Raw genomic sequence first — 24,582 nt, 5'->3', positions numbered from 1 at the left:
AGATACTCAATAAATATTTGTTAAATAAATACATGAATGAATAAATGGCCTGATGCATGGGTCCTAAGAAAAACCTAACTAAAGATTTTATATAGGGGTGGCCCCCAGCTTGTAGATACCTCCTTTCAAGTATCCCTTAAAATGTTACTGCTCTGGGTCCACAGCCATGGAAACCTGGAGGGTGTCTTTCTTTCTGTGTGCATCTGTGACTGAGTTAAAAGCAGAGCATTGAATTAAGAACAGTGGAAGGTTGGTATTTTAAGGTGGCAGCAATCATTACCACTATCATCATCCTCAGCATCACCATCATTGTCATTACATTTATTGAGCACATATTATGTGCCAGATACTATGCTAAGTTCTTTACATATCTCATTTAATCCTCAAAACAACTCTATAAAGTTGTGTTCTTAATTCCATTTTGCAGATGCAGACACTGAAGCCTTGAGAAGAAAAGTCACCTATTAAAGATAACACAGTGTTGACTGAATTTCTTTTAACTGTGAAGCAACTTAGAGGTTGACAGTTCTATCAGGACAAAGAGCCTGAAATTATATTGGTCTTACTCACTCCGAGGTCCTCTCCCCACCCTCCTTCAACAAAACCTCTGGTCCCCCCCTTCTCTATTTTCTCATCTGAATATAACCCCAATGGTCTTCAGTGCGGCAACTGATAACAATGGTATTGGAGATGAGGGGTTTGAATCCAGCAGAATCTTCACACAGGCTCCGAAAGCCTCTTTTAAAGCACGATACACATAGTATGTACTCATGGAAATTAACATTCGAACAGTATAGATGAGTAGAAAACGGCAAGTAAAGGGCCATCTCTTGGAGGTAATCATTTTTGCTCATTCCTGTATCTATTCTTTGGCAGTTATGTCCTTACACCATAAAAGGGTTACGTCCCCAATGTCTTTATATATTCTCTTCCCCTGAAAGAAGAATATATTCAATCACCTCAATTAAAGATGAAGAATTGGGCCCATTTTCCCAATTATTGCAAGCTATATATTTTTAGTTTTTTTCCTGTTGGTAACTGCCTCAGCTTTAAAAACTATTCTTAAACTTCTCACTTTATGCTTCTATTTAAATGTATTTCTTAACTCCCTCAGGGTTATTCATCTGTTCTTTACCATTCTCTAATTAAACTAGCCTCTTTCAGGATAAGTACAACAATTTATTATTCCAGTATGGTTTTGGGGAACATTTAATTACTGACATAGGAAAATCATCTTTTAGAACTTTTTCATTTAAAATATTCAGGAGTTCAGTTTTATTTGTGTCAAGTAAGTATTTTGGGGAAGGCTTAGAATTCAATTGCTGTTTTGTCTGTGGATATAGAGTTTCAAATAACTATCTCGCAAATGAATTTCTGGAACATAGACCATTCTGAGATTCTGTAACTATGACTTGACATTTTCAAGACCAGCTCACATATGGAAACCACAAGTGACTGTCACAGGTTGCTGTCCTCACCAATCACCTTTCTGAATTCAACGATGAGAACTTTTTTTAATCATAAAGAATTTATTAGGGGCGCCTGGGTGGCTCAGTTGGTTGAGTATCTGACTTCGGCTCAGGTCATGATCTCGCGGTTTGTGAGTTCGAGCCCCGCATCGGGCTCTATGCTGACAGCTCAGAGCCTGGAGCCTGCTTCGGATTCTGTGTCCCCCTCTCTCTCCACCCCACCCCTGTTTGTGCTCTGTCTCTCTCTGTCTTTCGAAAATGAATAAACATTAAAAAAATTTTTTTAAATAATAAAAAAAGAATTTATTAGTTTCTTATTTTAGAGGTGTTAGTACTTTATTTTGGTACTTATTTTAAAGGTGTTCGTACATTCAATAATTCAATAATTAGTATTTAATTGACCCTTGACTTCCTGATTACTTGAAATGATAGTAGGGAATGAAGCAGGAGTAGGCATATAATCCAACAATCCTATTAATTTTTAACCATTAATAACAAATGGGAAGATTGGAGATGATATTTATTTATTTATTTATTTATTTATTTATTTATTTATTTATTCATTTATTTTGAGAGACAGAGAGAGTGTGAGTGAGGAAAGGGCACAGAAAGAGGGAGAAAGAGAATCCCAATCAGGTTCCATGCACAGCATGGAGCCTGATTCTGGGCTCTATCTCATGACCGTAAAATCATGAATGACTGTGCCAAGTAGGATGCTCAACCGACCGAACCACCCAGGTTCCTCAGAAATGATTTTTTTTAAAGATAAAATTAATGGTCATCTTAGGCTCAGCTCCCTTTATCCATACTATATCCATTCAATCCCCACATTGTATTAATTCTACCCCTTATATACACCTCTCTGTGGCTTCCCCAGGATTCAGAGGTGTGACCTAAACACACTCAGATGTGACTGAGGAGTGTGACTCCACACCCAGGTGCAACCTCAGAGTAAATCACTAGATGTGACCCAAGCAGGTCATTCCGTAGCCAGGTGTAACTGAGGATTGCGACTCCTGCTTATAACCACTGTACTTCTGGTACAGTGAACAGTTTGCGCAGTGCACAAAGATGCTTACCTGAGTGGAAAAGAGGTCTGAAATCCAGCCAGCCGGCATGCTGTGCACTAATTGATATGCATGGGTATGAGGCTGCATCACCCTGTGGAGAGTGGGGAGGGCAGCCTTTTTGTAATTTCTACCAGTTGCTAAATGTGCCAACAACACCCTACCAGGAACAGTGCCTTAGCAATATCCTCCTAAACGCCTCCAGTTCTCATTGTCCTTTCTCTCCATCCATCTTCCACACCAAGAACACTCACCTGAGGTATCAGAGACTAATTCAGCAGGCTCGGGGGTGAAGCCCAAGAGACTATACTTTGGATACTTAGGCCAGGGTTAAGGATGACACTTTGTACAGCCCCACCCCTTATTATAGCCAAATGGAGCTTTCTAAAAACTCAATTTGATCAAATCACACTCTTCCTTAGTACCCTTCAGCATCTCAGACTACTTGCAAGGTGAAATCCAAACTCTTTATTATTAAATACAGCCCCCTGGAGACCTATTTTCTCCCCTAGCCGTAGCGCCATGCCTTCCTACTTAGCCTCTGTACTTTCCAAGCTTCGGCCAGAACAGCCTGGTAGACCAGCAGTTCCCTGGACACATTGTGTCTCTTCCTGTCTCGTGCCTTTGCATCTGTGTGCCCCATTCCCTCTGCCAATTACCATCAGCTCCTCCATCTGTCCCCAGCCCTCCCGAGGGAGTCTCCCTCATCAGTCAACACTCCAGATCTCTATTCTAACCCATCAAGACACTCTGTTCACAAAGCCGTGCTGGTATCCACTACAGAAAGAACAGGAAAGTATATTATTATGGGGTCATGAGTGAAGAGTGGATGGGCTGGTGTAGTTAGGGGGGCTCTGGACTGCCAGAGGGGAAGGAGGGGAGAGGAGTTCAGACAGGAGTAAGGGAGGCCCCAAAGATAGCCCTGCAACCATTCCAGGGCCCTGGTGCTGATAATGGCTTATTGAGACACTAAAAATGGCTTTTGTGCCAGCTCAAAAACTTCCTAAGTGTATTTGCATTTTCACTTTGTATGCGTTTGATATTTGTACAACATACAGTGAAAATTAGTGTTTTCTTTCTTTGGCTCTAAAATTATCTCATTCAATTAAGCATTATCAAATAGCAATGACTACATGTTCCTTGATTCTGTAAACACACCCACCACTCGATTCCATGGAGACTTACGCCAGATGGGTCTTTCTAAAAAACCCGATCTGATCAAATCACACCCTTCCTCAGAACCCTTCAGTGTCTTTCTTTACTTACAAGGTAAAATCCAAGCTTTTTATCATGAAATACAGCCCCCTGAAGACTTCCTGTTGCTAGTAATTCCCTCCTCACAGGATTGTCAAAAGAACTGTCTTAGTTTCCTAGTGCTGCTAGAAGAAGTTACCACCACTGGGATGGTTTATAACAACAGAAATGTCTCTTGTCCCTGGTCTACAGGCTAGATGTCCAAAATCCAGGTGTTGGAAGGGCCATGCTTCCTGTAAGACTCTGGTTAGAATCCTCCCTTGCTTCTTCCCAGATTCTAGTAGGGTCTGGAAGTCTTTGATGTCCCTTGGCTTGTGGTGGCACCACTCCAGCCTTTGCCTCCATCATCACATGGTATTCACCCCAATGTAGGTCTGTCTCTATGTCTCTATGTCTCTTCTCTTCTCTTCTTCTTCTTCTTCTTCTTTAATTTTTAATATTATTTATTTTTGAGAGAGAGAGAGAGAGAGAGAGCACGAGCAGGGAAGGGCAGAAAGAGAGAGGGAGACACAGGATCCAAAGCAGGTTTCAGGCTCCAAGCTGTCAGCACAGAGCCCAATGCGGGGTTTGAATCCAAGAACCGCAAGATCATGACCTGAGCTGAAGTTGGATGCCCAACTGACTGAGCCACCCAGGCGCCCCTCTTCTCTTCTTCTAATAAGGAAATCCAGTTACTGGGTTTGGGGCTCACTCTCACTGAAAATGATCTCATCTTCACTTGAGTATATCTGCAAAGACCCGATTTCCAAATCAGGGCACATTCATAGGTACTAGGGATTAGGACTTCGGGACATCTTTTTTGGGGGATGCAAGTCAATCCACAATAAGGACTAATTGAAATAATGCAGACGAAGGGCCTATATAACGTATGCACTCAATTGGCTGCCTAGATTTGAGTTCTCACACTACTCCTGATGACCTATGTACCCACATGCAAGATTCTTAATGTCTCTGGGCCTCAATTTCCTCATTAGTAAACAGTACCTCCTTCATTGGACCACTGAATGGTTTTCAATGAAATCACACAGGCAAAGCACTCAGAGCAATACCTGGCACCAAGTGAGAACTAAGAAAATGTTAACAAGTAGTATTACTTATTACTGTGATTCTACCCCACTCTACCCTGCCCCTAAACCCAGTTTTCTCTTTACAAATGGAAGGGTTTAAAATTTCAGAGATATCAGTCATCTTGAAAAAACTAAAGAAAAAAAATGTAATTCCTCTGCTTGGCCCTTCTTCCTTTTCAAAATATGCATAATTGCTTTGACTTAAGAAGCATCATGTTGGGGCTCCTGGGTGGCTCAGTTGGTTCAGTGTCCGACTTTGGCTCAGGTCATGATTTCATGGTTTACAAGACTGAACTCTGCACTGGGCTCTGTGCCAACAGCTCAGAGCCTGGAGCCTGCTTCACATTCTGTCTTCCTCTCTCTCTGCCCATCCCCAACTTGCTCCCCTGTCTTTCTCTCTCTCTCTCTCTCTCAAAGATAAATAAATATTAAAAAAAATTTTTTTAAAAGAAAGAAACATCATGTCCCCAGTAATATTTGAGGTAGGTGACTTCACCTTTCCCTGGTACTTTGGAAATATCCCCTGATTATAAGCAGGAGTCACAATCCTCACTTACACCTGGCCATGGAGTGACCTGCTTGGGTCACATCTGGTGATTTACTCTGAAGTTACACCTGGGTGTGCAGTCATACTCTTCAGTCACATCTGAGCATCTTTAGGTCACAGCTAGACATGGAGTCACATTCCTGGGTCACACTCAGGCACAGAGTCATAGTCCTGGATGACATCTGACTACTGTGGACCCAAGGCATAGGGGTTTGTTCTGTGCCCACCAAACTTACTGGCCCCATGAGCTATAGACCCTACCATCAACTGAGTAGCCCAGCACTTTATGAATCTCTTGGTGGGTAGTACGAGCTACCTCAACAGACCTAAAACATAATATTAGATTTTCTCTGGAGTGAGAAATATTATTGTTCAAGTTGAAGACTTCAGAGGTGATCTCTTGCATTCTTCCCAGAGATGACACAGTACTCGGCCACAGTGGGCAATGAACGAGTACTTTCTCGTTGATTAACTTGTACAGAAACATACTCTAAATTACATTAAAGCATACTTTTAACCACCAAGAAAATAATTTCAAGGCCACAAAACTAACAAGTCAGAGGATTTCTTTGTATAAACTTAAATCTTGGAATTAGAAGTATGTATATGCCTTCCCCTGCTTGGGAGTCATGTACAGGGTAATTATTTTGATTATGAGGAAGTCAACTAAGACAGCCTTTATAAACTAAATTATTTATGAGGGACAGTCACATAGTTCAAATGTGTGTGTGTATTCCTATTATGACTTCTTGTTTTTATCCTTGAAGGTACTAATTTTAGAAAAATACATAAATAGAATATCCTTATTGTGGTGAAAGAAAATAAGTCAAAATTTTATTAGACATTTCTATCAGAAACAAAATGTTGCCTACTTCCAATAAGAATATTAAATATGTAGGGCACTCTCTCTCAACACAGAGCCCAACGCGGGGCTCAAACTCATGAACTGTGAGATCATGACCTGAACCGAACTTGGACGCTTAACTAAGGCACCCAGGTGCCCCTAGTTATTCTTTACATCTACATACATACACTCAAACTGGTAAAAGTGAACAGTGGATTTTTCTTTTCTACTACATAATTTATATATGAATAACTGAACTTTGTTCTGGTTATATGTAAATACTTAATCCTTTAATTTAGAAACTTACTTAGCAATAATTTGAGAAGGAAATATTGAGTTTAATGTACCAAATTTATAATATTGGTTGGTCCAATATGGACATTTGAGAACACTTAGCTGCCTTATGTTTTTTTTTCTAATTTTACTGTCAGTGCTTTACATTAATATCAGAGATGTCACTCTTTTCTCTCCTTTTTTACTTTATCTTGCTTTTGTAATTTTCAGTAGATAGTCCACTGGAGAAAAAAAGGAAACAAAAGCAGGTAATGTGTTTAGAAAACTTCCTGATTGTTGACATCAATAATTCTTTTGACTGCCACTGCTATTGGGAGTTGATCTTGAGATTCTAGCAAGGTTAATGGGAGGGGGAGAAAGGGACTCAGGCTAGAAGTAGATGGTGTAAACTCTCCCTTTTCCATTGTGACACAGCACACCTTTGTAATCAAGGGCACACCCTTCCCAATCAATGCTTCATATCAGAAAATGTTTCATGTTTTTTGGCAAACTTGCAAGTTAGTAGACAGACCATTCTTGGTGGTCCTGACGGCAGAATGTTTGTGTACTGATTGTTGGCTGTCTTTCTAGAGCGACTTGTACCATCAGAGGTGTGTAAGCTCAATGAAGTGCTGAAGAGTTCGCAGAATCCTGTAGGCTGTGGTAAAGGTGCAAGACTGCACAACTTTGGCCAATCAACCCTTGAGTCACCAGTTCCTGACTTGTGAATGTCTTGTGACTAATGAAAACTGGTTGGACATTTTCTCTTCCTATTCTTATCTACTGCAGGCTCCTCCAACCCTCATCTTGTAATCATAACCACTTCCAGAAGATGAGTTGACTTGTGCCTCCTGGAGGTTCATGTGAAAGCTTTCACAACCTCGGCCTAACATCTTAATAGGCCTGGGACCAAAGACCTTCCTAACATCTTCTTCTTTAAACATTTTTTTATTCTTTTTTTTTTGGGGTGGGGGGTAAGGGGGAGGCTTAAATACATATAACATAAAATGTAGCATTCTAACCATTTCTAAGTGTATAGTTCAGTGGTGTTAAACACATTCACACTGTTGTGCAGAACCCTTCATTTTATAAAATAGGAACTCTATACTCATTAACAATGACTCCCCATTCCTTGTTCCCCATCAGCCTTTGGTCTCTATGATGCTGACTGTTCTAAGTGTCTGATATAAATAGAATCAAACAGTATTTGTCTTTTCCCTTCCTCCTTTTTCTCTACCTTTCCAAACTCTATTTAACCTATTTCAAACATGACTTTTTCATGGAATAAGTCATTTTCTTCCTTATCCTTTTCCTCTGGGAAAAAAGTTTAAATACTTCCCTGCCTCTCTTCCCTTCTCCACTCCATTTATAAGCCTCCATTTGAAAAACAGGGGTGGGAGAAGGGGAAAGTACTGGGATAATAACTTTCTGATTGTTTTATATAGGTATGAATTTTGAAATGTAATTATCCACAGCAAGAGAACTAGATGCCAACATCTGAAATCTCTACAATGGCCCAAAGTTCTTTTCAAAATCTTCATAATACTTTCATTTTAACTCTACTCATCTTAACTAAACTTATTTTCCCTAAATAAGAAGTGTCTTTTAACTCATTTGTATTGCTTTCTCCTTGGAGGCTGATTCACAGTATTCCAATAATTGTGTTTTTCTCTTTATTCCATGGGAAGTGTATAGATTTCAATTGTGTTATGGGTTAAAGAGGTTTTTGAGGACTAGAGTCAACCACAATCACAATGTTTAATACTGTTTCTCTAGGAAAGTATTCTAAGTTCCACATAGCTCCTGAGAAATGAACTTTTGGAATACAAGTCATTCATAAAATGGGAACTGAGTCTGTGTTATATATTTCCCAGAGATCTTCATTAGCAATACAGAACTGAAAGCTGTTGGCCCGTTCAGTGCCACAGAACATATAGTGAACAATAAAAGAAGCAGACAACCAAGCCACAGCCAGGATGTGCCCCAGCCCCCCCGCTGGAATATATGGCCATCAGACTTTAAGACCCAGTTAGTCAATATGCTGAACCTACAGAGTCTATAAACATTCTATGATTTTGAATGCCTATATGGTTTTTTGGGTGCATTTTCTTCCACGGCATGTTAAAGAAACCTATGTTTCACTATGGCATGTATAGACTCTGAAGAGTCTACAGGAGAGGGCCCTGAAGTTGAAAAGGTTTCCAAGAGAAGAAGTCAGAACTACAGAAGTAAGCCCAGGGCAGAAGCCAGCCAGCTAACTGTATAGTTCAGCAGAAGCCACTTACAGAGGGATATCAAAAAGCATTAAAGAGCTACAAAACAGAAAGTTAAAGAAACTCCCAACTCTTGTATAAACTGCTAATTTAAAGATGACACATGAGTTGATGACCCAATGAATCTCTGAGCTGGGAATGTGGATCCATGAGGTTCTGATTTGAAAAGGGAAGTACAAATATCAACTGAGATAAAGTTACTACCAGGGCCCCAGACACGCTAACTAGCAGCCTCCTTTTTCCTTCCCAAAGGTCTGTGTAAGACTGGAGGCAGCTGCCTTGGTCAGGGAGCCTGGAGATTTGTCCCTCTGCAATTAATGGAGAAGAAAGAAAGTGGCTTTTGTTGACTTTTGTTTGTTTGGGGCAAAGCCATTTGTCACAAAGGACATTAATTCCTTCTCTACGCTCTTTGAACGATTAGAGCCACCCACATTATTTAGTACTCAACTCCCTGCAGTATCATATTATTCTTTGAATACTTGGTGCACACAAATCTGGCCTCTTCACTAGGATCATAAAGAACCTGAAGGCAAGTAAATTGACCTGCACTTTGACCTGCACTCCCATATACCTACACACTCTGCTGGGCACAGATCGGGTATCTGACAAACACAGGTTGATTAACTCATAGGATGAGGTCCTTACATAGAGTCACAAGCCTTGAAGCAACAACAATTCCACATGCCAATCTCAGCCCAACTTCTCAGGAAGAGCATGGATGGAGAGTGGAAGCTTGGCAGTTACTAGGAGCCACAACAGAGTAGAGAAATCCTGAGTATTGTGCATAGGGGAAACTGTTTACCACCTAGAGACTATTCTAGCTCCATGATGGTAGACAACTATGTTTTGTTTCCTACCCAGCACTTAGCACCTGGCAGAGGCTCAAAACACAGATTGAATAAATGAAAAACATATGAAACCCTTTGGTTTCCTTATGCTTTGCTTTTCTAAGCACACACCTTGCGTTTTCCTTCATTCATTATGTATAACCAAGCTGCAAAAGTTAAAAAATGACTCCAGGAAACAAACCAACATGGTACCCACATGGTACACAGGGAGGTATGTACTCCTATCAGGTGTGTACTCCCCAGGGTGTGTGTGACGGGACAGTGGTTGAAGATCCAGGAGGAAGATCACTGACCTCCTAGCCACAGGTCTGCGGATTACTGCAGAGGGACACTAGCTGCTCTCCTTGAGAGAAATGGCCGGATGTCAGATGGAGCCCTTGGCAGGCCCTAGGCAGTGGAACGTTGCTCTGCATGGTCCCCGTCTGGCTGGCAGCTTCCTGCCAGGGAAGGCTGCCAAGTGGGTTGTGACAGCTGTGCAGTGCACAAATCTCCAAGGTTCTTTGGTGCACTGCCATTTCTGACCTGCCTGTCTGCCTACTCGTGGGAAGTAGCTGGGAAGTTCTGGTGCTGAGGGGCCCCATTTTCCACTGGCTTTCATTTTTTAGCAGGATGCCCGAATATCCTGTTTGTTAAGATGGGAGTCATTGGAAGATGGCCTTTAGCTTTTCTGGTCAACATGAACCTATTGATTCTGTGTAGGAGGAAGAACTGTATTTCACTCTGTTTCACACCCATGTTGGTTTTCACTGTGACCACATGACCACACTTGTTTGGTCTTATCACAGTAATTGACAGCTGTCATAGACTACCACTAGGAGAAACCCTGTGTCTGAGTAATTAAAAAAAAAAAATCAGGGGCGCCTGGGTGGCTCAGTCGGTTAAGCAGCCGACTTCAGCTCAGGTCATGATCTCGCGGTTTGTGAGTTCGAGCCCCGCATCGGGCCCTGTGCTGACAGCTTAGAGCCTGGAGCCTGCTTCGGATTCTGTGTCTCCCTCTCTCTCTGCCCCTCCCCTGCTCATGCTCTGTCTCTCTCACTCTCAAAAATGAATAAATGTCAAAAAAAAATTTTTTTTAATATCAAAGATAGCCTTGTAACCATTTATTTCTTTTGGAAATGAAATGTCAAAATCTTAATGCTTATTGTTTGGAATGTTGACACCTGAAAGGATTTTGATAAAGGACTACCTTTTCATACTTTATTAAAGCAGCAACTTTTATTTATTTAAAATTGCCACTAAGTGACCTCAAGTATTCATCAGGAGATGCACACATGTTAACCTAGATTCCTTTCTGTACTCAAAGATGAAAAGTGAAATTTCAGACCTTACCTTTTAGCATCATTCGTCCGGTGGATCCTCCAAAGGTACTGAGTAGGCCACTTCTTGCTCCTAAAGATGTGGTTGCTTCTAGCAGAGAACCCGCGATGTACTGAGATATGGACGTCCTCTGGAGGGTGGCACGGTACTCACATATGGTATCTCGGACACATTGCTTTAAGCACGGACCAACCCTAATCCTTTCATGGGCTGTTTCGGAGGCTGGGAGCTTTGTGAAGAAATGAAGAAGAGATCCAATTGTATTTTCTATTTCTTCTCTCCTTCTCACTGCATTGTAGATCTGTGAATAGCACAGAGTACAGGAAGTATTAATCTAGTTTCTTAGAAAAGCAAATTAGTTTGTTGACAAAATGCCAAGATGACTTATTAAGAAAGAAGGCTCAGTTGCTCTAAGCACAAACACTCTTGAGCACTGGACTCATGCATTAACCTGAACATTCTACAGACACCATTTATTTGGAAAAGCTATGTGCAGTTATGAAATCGGCCATTCAAACAACCATGCTATCAAACAGAGCACTTACAAGTTGTTCCAACCAAAAATATATTCAGCTCAAATTTCTCCTCCTTTCCTTAGCAGAGCAAAGCTCTTCTGCAGGGCGAAAAAGTCAAACCTTTCCTTTTAGTCCTTTTGGACTCTCCTGTGTGCATGACTGTCCCAGATTTGTCTGCCTCTAAGGAGCACTTCAACCTGACATTCATGAGGAATCTTTTCTCTATGCTCAAACTGAAGTGAGGATGAGATGGTCACGGAGAAGGAGAAGTTCTAGATTTCTCTCTCAGGCACAATCCTTCAACCCATCATCTTGGTCCAAAGTCTTTGAATCCTTTTCCCTCTTCATCCTTTCTCACCTCCCACCTCCAAAGCATTGACAGTTCCTGCCCACTCTTGTTGTTCTGTCTCTGTCACTATCCTGATTTCCTCTCTCCTTTATTACCTGAATTCACCAAAAATTTATCTCAAGGAGATTGAACAATTTTTTTTTAAGATTTATTTTTAAGTAATTTCTATACCCAACGTGGGTCTCGAACTCACAACCCCAGGATCAAGAGTCACATGCTCCACCAACTGAGCCAGCAGGGCACCGCAAGGAGATTGCACAATTAGGACAAGCTTCCAACCATAATTCCAATATAGTTGTTCAACATTTATATAGATCCTGCTCTGTGGAGGCAGCGTGCTGAAAGATGTGGGGCATGTACAAGAAGTAACACATACCTCCTTTGCTGAAAAATTGCACAATCCAATTTAAAAGATGAGGCCTGAAAATTGTGAGGTTTGATATTATTATTACAGGGAGGTTTTAGGTTTTGTCAAGGTCTCTGGGAAGCCTGAGACTCCTGAGTAGTGTATAAATAATAGGGAAGAAATACCACATGGGTGAGTTAATCTAGTTTTCTGATGGTGGAATAAAAGTTGACTACAATGTGCTGCCTCCATCATGCTACCTTGGGCACCTTGCCTGATCATTCATTCAACAAATAGTTATTTTGTGTTTATATACCAGTTATGTGTCAGGTCTGGGTAAATAAGATAGCTTTTCCCCTCAGAGAGTTCACAGTCTAGTAAGGCAGACAGATAAGCAAAGAGCTCACAGTAGGATGAAAATGGAGGTCAAGCCCTCTCGTGACATCAATAAGTACCCAGGGAAAGGAAGTCCCTTGAATGTCCTCCAGGCTGTGAATGTGCCCCTGTGATGCTGCATACTCCAAATCCCACCTTAACCAGGACCACTGGCACTTGACAGGACAATCACTGAGGTGTGCTAGGTCCTTAAGAGACCCTAGAATGTACCTAGAACACCCCCAGATGTTCAAATTGCACTGACTCTAACTAGATTTCTAATCTACCTTCTGCAGCCTACTGGTATGTATTTGGCACTTGAAGGAAGAGTATGAATTCTTTAGCTTTAATTCTCTGTCATTAAATTTCTGGTGGCCAGTGTAGCCATGGGGATGGTGTGCTGGGACAGATAGAACTCAGGCTTTGGGGTCAGGGATGTGGGGTTGTGCAGCTGGCTCTGCCTTGACCAGCTAGAGAGAGGCTCAGAAGCATGAGCAAGCTGACTTGAATGTTTAGAGAAAGCTTCCTCTTGTGTAAAGTGGGGATACTAACACCCCTTTTTAGGATGTTCTGGGATTCACCAGACTACATGTAAAGTGCTCACCCTAGTGTCTACAAATGGCACCCATTACTATTGGGCAAGAAGAGAATGGACTCTTCCATCCTCAAGGAACAGCAGGTGGTTGTATAACAACAGAACATGGTCTATGAAATTCACTTGTATGGGGTTATACCCTTGTTCTTATGTGCTGCTGGATAATATCATCCTAACCTTATTTGAGTGTATTATGAGGGCAAACTGGGGCTGAGAGATGCAGAGCTCCGGACATGCTTTTCCTCTCTCAGCTCCAAATCATACAGGCAATATCTAACATGATATGTCTCAAATAAGTCCTTCAGAAATTTAAATGCTCTAGAAGTTGAGAGAAAAGAACCCACTGTGAGCTTTGATGGCTAAAGAAGCCTTCCAAGGGAAAGCAGATTTGAGCTGTGCCTTGGAAAACAGGCACGGTTCTAATCAGAGGAGCTGGGGGAGTCAACTCACACGGTGAGCAAGGGTGAAGAGGCTGGAAATAGTAAATGCCTTAAAGACGGTGAGCAAAGCAGGGTATTTAGAGAAGAGAGTGAGTGTGGGGCATAACTGGGAAATTAGAAAGGTCAGTTGGCCTGATAAAGGAGAGCCATGAATGTTAAGCAAGGAGGTTTAATCCATCAGAGGTTGGGAACCCTTCACTTTTTATTTTTTGCTTATTTGTTTTTATCAGAGGAATGATGCTAAGAAGGTTTTATTTTATAAAGATTAATATGCTGACAGTTCTTGGTTACTAATGGGTTTACCTACTTCATGTGCCAAGCTGCTCCACTGGCACGTTATGTCTTCACTCATTACCTTGTGCATCCCAGTTTCCACACCACTCCTTCAGATTCCCAGTGTCCCATTCAGTCCCTCATCCAGGTTTCCCTAAATGTTTTCCTCAGATCATTAGATCTAGAGCGACTGTATGATATAAGGACTCCTTGATCATTGAAAAACTTAGTACATGTTTCTCCTTTTGAAGATTTACATTGCATATTAGAATATTAAAGACAGTGAAAAGGGTCAGAGTAAATAAATCTATTTTATTTTGTTTAACTGAGTATTTGGAGTGTTTCTCATGTATGTTATTTGACCATGGATTTCTCTGCTTTGCTTTGCTTTGTTTTTCCTCGGTTTCCTTTTTTTTTTTTTTCTCCTCTCCTCCCCTCCCCTCCCCTCCCCTCCCCTCCCCTCCCCTCCCCTCCCCTCCCCTCCCCTCCTCTCCTCCCTTCCAAGAATATAGCCAGGGAATGACTGTTGTACCAAATAATTTACTCGAATCAAGTGTTCTCATTTTCATTTCCTTCACCTCTGAAATAGACAGTCATCCATCTTTCCTGAAGTCCTGCCTCTCTTACCATCTCACTGCTCCATCTCTGCCTTATTCTGTGGCTCCCCTTCCTCCTTGGGTCTTCAGAGTAATTGTGATGCAACAGAGAGGTGCCAATCAGTGCCTAATGTAGGGAGTGACACATTGGCTAGCCATAGGTCAGATTTACCTGATCAGACAAAGGACCTGTTTGATCTGACACACAGTGTTTCAAAATCAGAGAAGCGGGGCGCCTGGCTCGTTCAGTCTAAGTAGAGCATGTAACTCTCTATCTCAGGGTCATTTGTTCGAGCCCAACGTTGGGTGCAGAGATTACTTAAGTAAGTAAGTCTCTAAAAAAATAAACTTAGGGGCACCTGGGTGGGTTAGTTGGCTAAGCATCTGGCTTTTGGTTTTGGCTCAGGTTTCATGAGTTCAAGCCCTGTGTCAGACTCTGCACTGACAGTGCAGAGCATGCTTGGGATTCTCTCTCTTTCCCTTTCTCTCTGCCCCTCCCCCATTCATGCTGTCTCTGTTCTCAAACATGTAAACTTAAAAAAAAAATAAAATCAAGAAAGTTGATGTTACAGCATCTCCTAAAAACTGGAACAATCTGGTAACACTGAACATTCCTATGTGGTGTCAAATGGATAGACCCTCCCTTGTTACCTGGGGCACAAGTTCTCCAGTTGGCTCCAGTCCCTATCACTCTCTAGTGATCCCATCTTGCCAATATCTGGTCACCATTAGTATATGAGTATGTGATCCCTGCCTTAATGGGATATAAACGTGGCTATAGATATATATAATAAACATATACTGAGCTCCCCCAGCATGTACTCTGTGTGCTCCTTCCTGTGCTAGTTGCCAAGGACACAGAAAGTCATGGTCTCTGCACTCAAGGGGTGTTGCAGTTTACCTTCAACATACATAAATATTAGGTATGTACTAAGTAATCATTCAGCATTGTCATCAGCACTTGTTTCTAAGTCCTCAAATGTGTTTGAAGACATAAAGATGAAGACTTCTAGAATAAAGCTCTGAGCTACCATCACCATTGCTAACACTCCATTCACTAAAAACAAAAAAGAATCAACAGGTTCTACCAAGATCTGGACTAACACATACCAGTCATACCAATACTGGATAAGCTTTAATAAGGTGCTTGTTGGAAAAATGCTGAAATGTGGATGAAGTGGTGGTGGATACGGCAATGTTCAGGCACCACATTAATCAGGCTATTACCTCTCATCAGATCATCCACTTAAAAAAATTTTTTTTAATGTTTATTATTTATTTTTGAGGTTGGGGAGGGGCAGAGAGAGAGAGGGAGACACAAAATCAGAAACAGGCTCCAGGCTCGGAGCTGTCAGCACAGAGCCCAACGTGAGGCTCAAACTCACGAGTCGTGAGATCATGACCTGAGCCGAAGTCGGACGCTTAACTGACTGAACCACCCAGGCACTCCTCTTGTTGCTTTTGGGAATTCTGCAATAGCCACCATGTGGAGTAGCCAGAACTAGCTTGCTGGAAGATGAGAAACTTCACTCTTGTTACCTTGGTGGATAGCCTGCCAATAACCAGACACATGGTGAGGTCATCCTAGATCCTAGATTATCCACCTGCCAGTCCAAATGCCATTACAGATACATGACAGGGCCCACCAGAGACCAGTTGATCGAGACTAGGAGAACACCCAGACAGTTCACTGAAACATGCACCAAATTAATTGTTGTGAAAACTCACTAAGTTTTTGGGATGCTTTGTTACAAAAGTTAACTGACACAATGATGGTGTGTGGGGTACAATGATAAGTATTTACTTGCATGAGATTTGAATTCACATAATAACCCTGTGAGGTTGATTTATTTTGCAGGTAGAGACAGTAGGCCAAGAGAGGTGGAGAAACACAGCCAACTTTACCAAGTTCCTAAGAGGCTGAGCCAAGACTAAAATCTGGCTTGTCTAGCTCTGTGGTCCAGCTTTATCTACTGCACTAAACTTGGTCATACCAAAGTCCAAAAACGGTGGGATTCAAAAAACTGCTGTCATTTGCAAGAGGTTTAAGGGATGTTTACATTGCTGTTATTGTTTTCATTCATGATAATTCCTTTCACGGTCTCCCTAAACTACTGTGCAAAACAGGCAAATTATGACTAATAAGTGACCAACTGTTTCCTTTGTATGGAGATTTATAGTTTTAAACTGCAGGGTAAAAAAACACATAAACTTTATTTCACTTGATTAATGTGATAATAAAGGTGCTGAAAACTAGACAGTCCACCACCCTGTATGGGCTAGCATCTTTTTTTGAGATATAATCAACATGTCACAACATGGTATCTAGGCTTGCCAAACAGATATGTGTCCATTCATTCACTCAACAATTGATTTATATTTATTAAGCACTTATGTTGTGTCAAGCCCAATTACTAGGTATCCAACAGTGAGCAAGAAGAGCTTCGTTTTAGTGTGGAAGTCAGACAATAAATATGTGGATCAAATAAGTTAATTAAAAATTACAAACTATTATATACTCAAGATATATTTTGGATATAGATGCCACAGGACTTGCTATAGTATTGGGAATGAGGAGAGGATAGGAGTCAAGGTTTTGACACTGGGCCGTTGATAAATTCTTAGAGATTTAAGATTTATATAAATACCTATATAGACAACATTGCAAACAGCACCCCTAATGGCTCCTATGTTTAACAACCACTGTGGACTGGGAATGGATCTTTTTCATGGAAGTATACTAGTGCCATTATGCCAGCTGCTATCTTTGAGCAGGATGACTTTGATACTATGAAGTTACTTGCAGAAAAGCAAACAATGCTTAGACAACACTTAAGAAATTATTTGTGTTCTTTGTGACTCAAAGGGATGCCTTGTAGAAACCAGCACTGGGACATGGAGGTCAGAACCAAAACAAAAGAAACATCCAAGACTGAAGAAGCTGGGGCAATTAAGATGGAGACAAAACCAAAGACTTTGGTGAACTGAAACGCATGAAGTAGCCAGATACACCACATCCATAGCACTTACCCAGGAGGAGAGCTCATTCCTCTACACAGCCACAAAGAGCTTTATCTTAATTTTACTTCTACTGGGGCCAAAGTGGGTACTGGTCAAGGGGAGTCAATTTCATAACTTGATCTGTTTCAAATTCTATCTTTCTGGGGTCAGAGTTATGGAAAATTATGATGCTCCTAGATCTGATGGCATTTCTTCTCAAGTCTTCCAATAAAAAGGTTTGTTATTTAGGTGTCCATGGACTCAGTAATACTTGTATCATTGCAACATATATTGAGTGATTAAAATGAAGTAGGTTTTGAGCATTGGGCCATGATTTCATTGAAACTTCAGAAAAGCTCTAGGAAGAGAGATATTACCACCACTTAAAAATAAAGAACCAGATATCATATGTTTTCACTCTTATGTGGATCCTGAGAAACTTAACAGAAGACCATGGGGGAGGGGAAGCAAAAAAAAGTTAGAGAGGGAGGGAGCCAAACCATAAGAGACTCTTACAAACTGAGAATAAACTGAGGGTTGATGGGGGGTGGGAAGGAGGGGAAAGTGGGCGATGGGCACTGAGGAGGGCACCTGTTGGGATGAGCACTGGGTGTTATATGGAAACCAATTTGGCAATAAATTTCATATTTAAAAAATAGGCAAAAAATAAATAAATAAAATAAAAAAAGAAAGAACCAGTGTGCACATTGCTAGGACTTAGCACTAGGACTCTCCATTTCTAAGCGAGTGTTGCTAACTAGTTAGGGGATCCTATAGTACAAGTGTAAAAGAAATCACTTTTAAGAGGGATAACTGTAGTAACAATCCTTCTTTCTCTGTTTATTGTCTGTCTCCCCCTTCCAGAATGTCAGCTTCTTGAGGACTTTACTTCTTTTTTCATTGCTGTATCTCCAGTGTCTAGAAGTGTTTGGCATTATAGCTTGTCAGTAAGTTCTTGATTAAATTAATAGTTGTCTCTAGTCTCTATCTTCTTCAAGAACTTCAAATCCTTCAGTTTTTTTGGTCATGAATCTACTGGATTCATCTCCACAACAGGTGACATTGGATTGTCATTTGTATTTGCTAAACACCAGACATGGAAATCACATGAAATGGCATCAAAGGTTTACAAAGTATTCAGAATAGCTATACCCAAATGCTCCTAATTGCTACTAACCAAAAGTGACCTGTTTTGAGAAATTCGCCAGTAGTTTAACATTATTCTATTATCATTTGCTGATTGAGAATACTTAATCAGATCTATTTTCCATCCTGATTCTTCTTGAAAATGATGATTTGGAAATGATCAAGGCCCTAGAAAAAACAAAATATGGATTCAAATATTGACCCCCCCAATTCAGTTTAATTCAATGAATGTTCTATAACATAAAGGGGTCAGCCAACATTATCTCCAAGGTCCCTCTAGTGTTACTGTTCAATTACCCACACCTTCTAGCCTTCTTAAATGGGAAATGGAGGATATTAACTAACCTTAATTTTGAAGATAATTTTGATCATCATTTTTTTCTAATACAGCATATAGTTAAGGTCTTCTGTTTCTCTCTCTCTTATCAGTGTTCTTCAGTTATCATTTGTCACTAGTGACTATGCATCTTCTTCTAATAGAACCCTTATCTCCCCATAATGTAATTCTTAAAGTAGCCTGAGCTAGAAAAACAAATAATCACATTTATTTGAACTATGTGTTAACTGTGAGTTCATAGGCTGGATAACAATGCAGGAGCCTCCTTCATGGAATCAAGCATAAGAGCTGTGGTTTGGAAACCCCTTTTACTGGTCTCATGGACCCTTTTCCTAACTTTCGAAATGCAGAAGCAGTGTTCTAGAAGGTTGAAAATGCTGGAAGTTTGATGGGTATATGTGTCTAAATGAAAGGAATGATATAACACCTGCCAAACTTCCTGAAGAGTCAACAAAAACAATGAAGCTGTTTTAGGGAATGGGAGCCGAAGCAGCCCGTCGACCTGAGTGGCAGATATGGAGAGTAGGATTTTGGTAGCAGGCAGCCGCTTCCCTGCTCTCAATTCCACATTCCATTCAAGTGCCTGTGTGGAGAATTCCATTCTACTGAGAATATTCAGACTATGCACGAGACGCTGACCAAACACAGCTCCAGAGAGCCAAAAATAAAGGCTTTGCTAAGGCTGTGCCAATTAACCAGAGCTCCACCACTGGCTTCTATGGGAAGTTAAGCTGAATCTTTATTACTGCAGGAAACATCCAAAAAAAAGTGTGAGAGGGTGTCCCAGGGCATTTGATAATCTAGGAATTTAACAGCTGGAAATGCCCTTCCAAATAACTGCGTCCAATCCGCATTTTACCCTGTATTCAGATTTTGCCTCCTCTGTGCAGCCTTCCCCAGGCTCCAGCAAGAAATGAGCATCCTCTTTCCTGTGCTCCAACTGCCCCTCTGCAAAACTCTATAGAAGCACTTTCTGCGAAGTATGGAAGTCACTGTCTTACTCTCCTTCCAGGCTGTGAGTTCCCAGAGGGGCAGGACCATGCGTAATTTAACATGCTGTCTCCAGCAAAGAGCACACTGCTTAGCACCCTGTAGGCAAGGGAGAGAGGGGGACAACAGAGAGAGAGCTGAAGGCTTAGAGCCCAGTTCCCAAAATATAGTCCCTAGACCAGCATCATCACCTGGGAACTTGTTAGAAATGCAAATTATTGGGTCCTACCCCAGGCCTACTGAATAAAAAACTTTGGGGCTGGGGCCCTGAAATCTGTCATAACAAGCCCTCCAGCTGATCTTGATTCCTGATAAAGGTTGAGAATCACTATCTAAGACTTGAGAGAGAACATGTTACTTTTCATCTCTGACTGCACTTTTCGTATTATTTGTCACATCCATGCCACATTTCTTTTAGGGTGGGAGCTCCTGAGGGCAGAGGTGAAGTCCTGTCATCTCTATATTCCCCAAATCCCCCAGCTTAGCGTCTGGCACAGAGTAAATTTGACAAATGCAAGCTGAATGATGGGGCATCTGTCGCAGAAAGTCCCTGTGGCTGTGACTGGAGCAGGCCTTTCTGAAATGATGCTTCTGCCTTAATATTTCCAAGGATGAATCATGTCTGAGATAATAATTCTAACGGGAATTACCATACTGATGAATCACATCATAATGAGAAAACCTGGCTGCCAAGGATGCCTCTTGAAAAGAAAAAATCAAATCAGGACAAATGGATTATGTAGTGAGGCTTGTGATGTCAGACCATGAATTAGGTCGACAGAGGGATTTAATGGCCTGAACTACCAGGCTCCCTGCAGCTCTAAGGAGCAACGGGTCAGTTAATGAATCACATGGGGACAAAGCCCCTGCAAGAATAAAAACAAACTTTCACAAATCCTGTAGACGGCGATGCCCTGGCTCAGAGACTCACGGCAGTGTTCTTGCTAAGCTGTACACGTGTGAAACTGTGGGGCACAAAGAGTTCCCGAAGTCCTATGGCTCCGGTTGCTGTGTGTCCACAACAGGTGGAGGGGACCAAAGCCAACCCATAGAGCCAGGATGTTTGCTTCCTGTGCAAATGAATCCCCGCTCACCCGTCCCGGCCTCTTCAGCCCCTCTCTGCCTGGCGTCATTGTTTCCAGACCAACCAACACTACACATCCTTCCTCTACCCTTTGCCTGAAGACTGCCTGAGACTGACCTCCCAGAACATACTGCTCTGACCATCAGAGGTGGCACAGCAGAACAGAAGCCTTGGGGTCGAGAGGAAATAGCCTGGTCTTTACATCACACTGACCATGTTGGACTCTTAGTGCCACTATCTAGAAGCCATGCGGAAGTAGCCTGTTTTTTAATGGGGAGTATCACAGAGTTGTTATAAGCCAGGGTTAAAGGAGATAGGATAGCTGTGAGTTGTCTCCAGCTACATAGATTTTGAGCATCCAGAGTGTCATAACAGTATCAATGTCTGCATCTCTAGAGCTCCAAGGCTATTCTTGCTGTCCTGAAGTATCTGAGGCAACTTTCCCACCCTGAAAAGCCATCACCCCCACCATCACCCCTCTTATTTATTCATTGGTGTTTCCAGGGTGCTGGAGCCTCTTCTGTGCTTGGCCTCCTGGATGTGGAGGTGTCTGAGTATTTTCTGGTCTACCACAATAGGCAATGATGAGCGAATAGAGACCACCAGGTTTCCAGGAGCCAGAGGCATCACTGAGCTCAGACAGGTCAGGAGGGCATGGAGCCTGGGAGAGGAACTGCTGGGTGTAGAAGGGAAAAGGTACCAGGGGCCCGGACAGGATGGAGGATTTGAGGAAGGGGATAGAAAAGGAGTACCACCCAGTTTTGTGAGGAAATTCTGGGACCCACATGTAGAGAAGGGCAGCCTCTTGGAGGGTCTAAATAACAACCAGGTCCCAGGCAAGGGTGATCACCCAGGGGAATCCTTTGAGTGGCATGGACTGGCATCCAATGCGGATGGGGATAAAGTCTCTGTCTGTACTTTAATCTCTGAAGAAGATATCTATGCCTACAAATGTCTCCAGCTACATAGATTTTGAGTGTCCACAGTGTCATAACAGTATCAAACACTTTCCTTGTTTGGAAGGAAGGAACAGGGGGAGGTAGGCCATAAAATGGACAGTTCTATTACAGCATGCAATTCTGCAACGGTGTGAGCACAAAGTGCTTTGGGAACACAGAAGAGAGTCTTAGTAGGTCACAGAAGGCTTCTCCTAGGTTATAACAACTGAACATAACCTAAAGACAATAAGAGTTAGCCGGGTAAAGGTGAGGGCAGAATAAAGAAAGAGAGAAGAAAACACTCTAAATGGAGGGAACAGAATGTGCAAAGTGGTTCCCTGTGGTTGGAGCTAAGAGAGTGAGTAATGAGTCTGGGGAGGTAGGCAAGATCTTTCTGAGTTCTTACAAATGAATACAATTAGCCTAGAACTATTTCCTTTCACAAATATTTTCTAAGTGAACAGCCACAGAAGTACCTTCAACAGAGTTTTTAAAAATGTTTACAGCTGGAGGGTTATATATCCTTTGCCTGGGGAAACCCGTTGCCCATCTAGAGGTATCATGCTAAATATTGAAGATGTAACATCAAACAAGACCCAGTCTCAGCTCTTGAGGCACTAAGGGGATAGAAATGATCACTTTTTAAGGGTTCTTATAACTTGATAGTTTCCTTGTTATTAACAAAAAAGCAATGGGAATGGACAAAGTACCCAATATTACCTACCAGCCTGGAACAGGAGAGAGACCATTGACTTCATTCACACCTACAGTGTAACAATGACAGAGGCATCCCACAGAATGGGAAGTGATTGAGAACTTTTCCTGTCTAGTTGGACGTATAGAGCCAGAAAGACATGGGAAAGACTGAAGGAAACATTGCCTTCCTCTCTACCTTTGGAAGATAGCAGTGGAAATGTAGGTTTCAAGAAGTAACCAAAATAGTGGGGTCTACAAAACATTAAACAGGTGATGGCATTAGAACTGTATGCAAGTTTCCTGTCTCACATTTAGGTCTTTTATCTATTTTGAGGTTTTTTTTGTGTGTGTATGATGTAAGAAAGTGGTCTAGTTTCATTCTTCTGCATGTTGCTGTCCAGTTCTCCCAGCCCCACTTGCTAAAGAGACTGTCTTTTTTCCATTGGATACTCTTTCCTGCTTTGTCAAAGATTGGTTGGCCATATATGTGTGGGTCCAATTCTGGGTTCTCTATTCTATTCCATTGATCTGTGTGTCTGTTTTTGTGCCATCATCATACTGCCTTGATGATTATAGCTTTGTAGTAGAGGCTAAAGTCTGGTATTGTGATGCCTCCTGCTTTGGTTTTCTTCTTCAATATTACTTTGGCTATTTGGGATCTTTTGTGACTCTATACAAATTTTAGGAAGAAATGGGCAGAAGGCATGAATGGACACTTTTCCAAAGAAGACATCCAGATGGCCAACTGACACATGAAACAATGCACAACATCATTCATCATCAGAGAAATACAAATCAAAGCCACACTTAGATACCACCTCACACTGGTCAAAGTGGCTAAAATGAACAAATCAGGAAACTACAGATACTAGTGAGGATGTGGAGAAATGGGAACCCTCTTGCACTGTTGGTGGGAATGCAAACTGGTGCAGCCACTCTGGAAAACAGTGTGGAGGCTCCTCAAAAAATTAAAAATAGAACTACTCTATGACCCAGAAATAGCACTACTAGGAATTTACCCAAGGGATACAGGAGTGCTGATGCATAGGGGCACATGTACCCCAATGTTTATAACAGTGCTTTCAACAATAGCCAAATTATGGCAAGAGCCTAAATGTCCATCAACTGATGAATGGATAAAAAGATGTAGTTTATATATACAATGGAATACTACTTGGCAACGAGAAAAAAATGAAATCATGCCATTTGCAGCAATGTGGATAGTACTAGAGGGTATTATGCTAAGTGAAATCAGTCAGAGAAAGATAGATATCATTATGTTTTCACTCATATGTGGATCTTGAGAAACTTAACAAAAGACCAGGCGGGAAGGGAAAGGGAAAAAATATATAGTTACAAACAGAGAGGAAGGGAGGCAAACCATAAAAGACTCTTAAATACAGAGAACAAACTGAGGGTTGATGGGGTGTGGGGAAGAGGGGAAAATGGGTGATGGGCATTGAGGAGGGCCCTTGTTGGGATGAGCACTGGGTGTTGTATGTAAGCCAATTTGACAATAAATTATATTAAAAAAATAAAATTGAAAAAAAAAAAAAAGAACTGTATGCAAGTTCATGAAGAAGAGTCAGGGACTCTCTATCCCCAGATAGGTTATTTCTGTCCTGTTAGAGACACTCTCAGCTATGTGTGTGCATGAGCACCTATGTTCAGGGATAGGATCATATGGAGAGACTGAAGATCAAAGACAACATGTTCAGAGGGCTCAGAGGTGTGGGAAAGCAATTACCTTCCATCTCATCTGTGCCTATCCTGTAGTCAGATACAAAAGATATAGTCACCATTAGGTGTATTCCAAAGAACTGCATGGATATTATTTAACAAAACAAAACACCTAAAGTTCATCAAAACTGAGGACGACAATCATATTAAAAAAACTAAAAGCTTCAAAGTAAGATAAAAACAGAGAGGGAGGCAAACCATAA

At 41.5% G+C, this 24,582-nt stretch overlaps 1 protein-coding gene across 11 annotated transcripts in view; it reads right to left on the bottom strand.

Annotated features, from left to right (window-relative positions):
* PLCE1 (phospholipase C epsilon 1) overlaps positions 1–24,582 on the bottom strand; it is a 335,693-nt gene that overhangs the window by 180,912 nt on the left and 130,199 nt on the right. For all 11 annotated transcript variants that reach the window (XR_007145212.1, XM_047824502.1, XM_047824504.1 and 8 more), the window contains exon 3: positions 10,972–11,260. Coding sequence is in view for 10 of the 11 variants with exons in the window: in XM_047824502.1 (XP_047680458.1) it covers positions 10,972–11,260 (289 nt within the window). In the remaining variant the exon portion in view is untranslated. The remainder of the gene's footprint in view (positions 1–10,971; positions 11,261–24,582) is intronic.

Source organism: Prionailurus viverrinus, chromosome D2 (assembly GCF_022837055.1).
Source record: "Prionailurus viverrinus isolate Anna chromosome D2, UM_Priviv_1.0, whole genome shotgun sequence".
Classification (NCBI taxonomy): Eukaryota; Metazoa; Chordata; class Mammalia; order Carnivora; family Felidae; genus Prionailurus; species Prionailurus viverrinus.
This window is presented reverse-complemented; position numbering and strand designations above follow the sequence as displayed.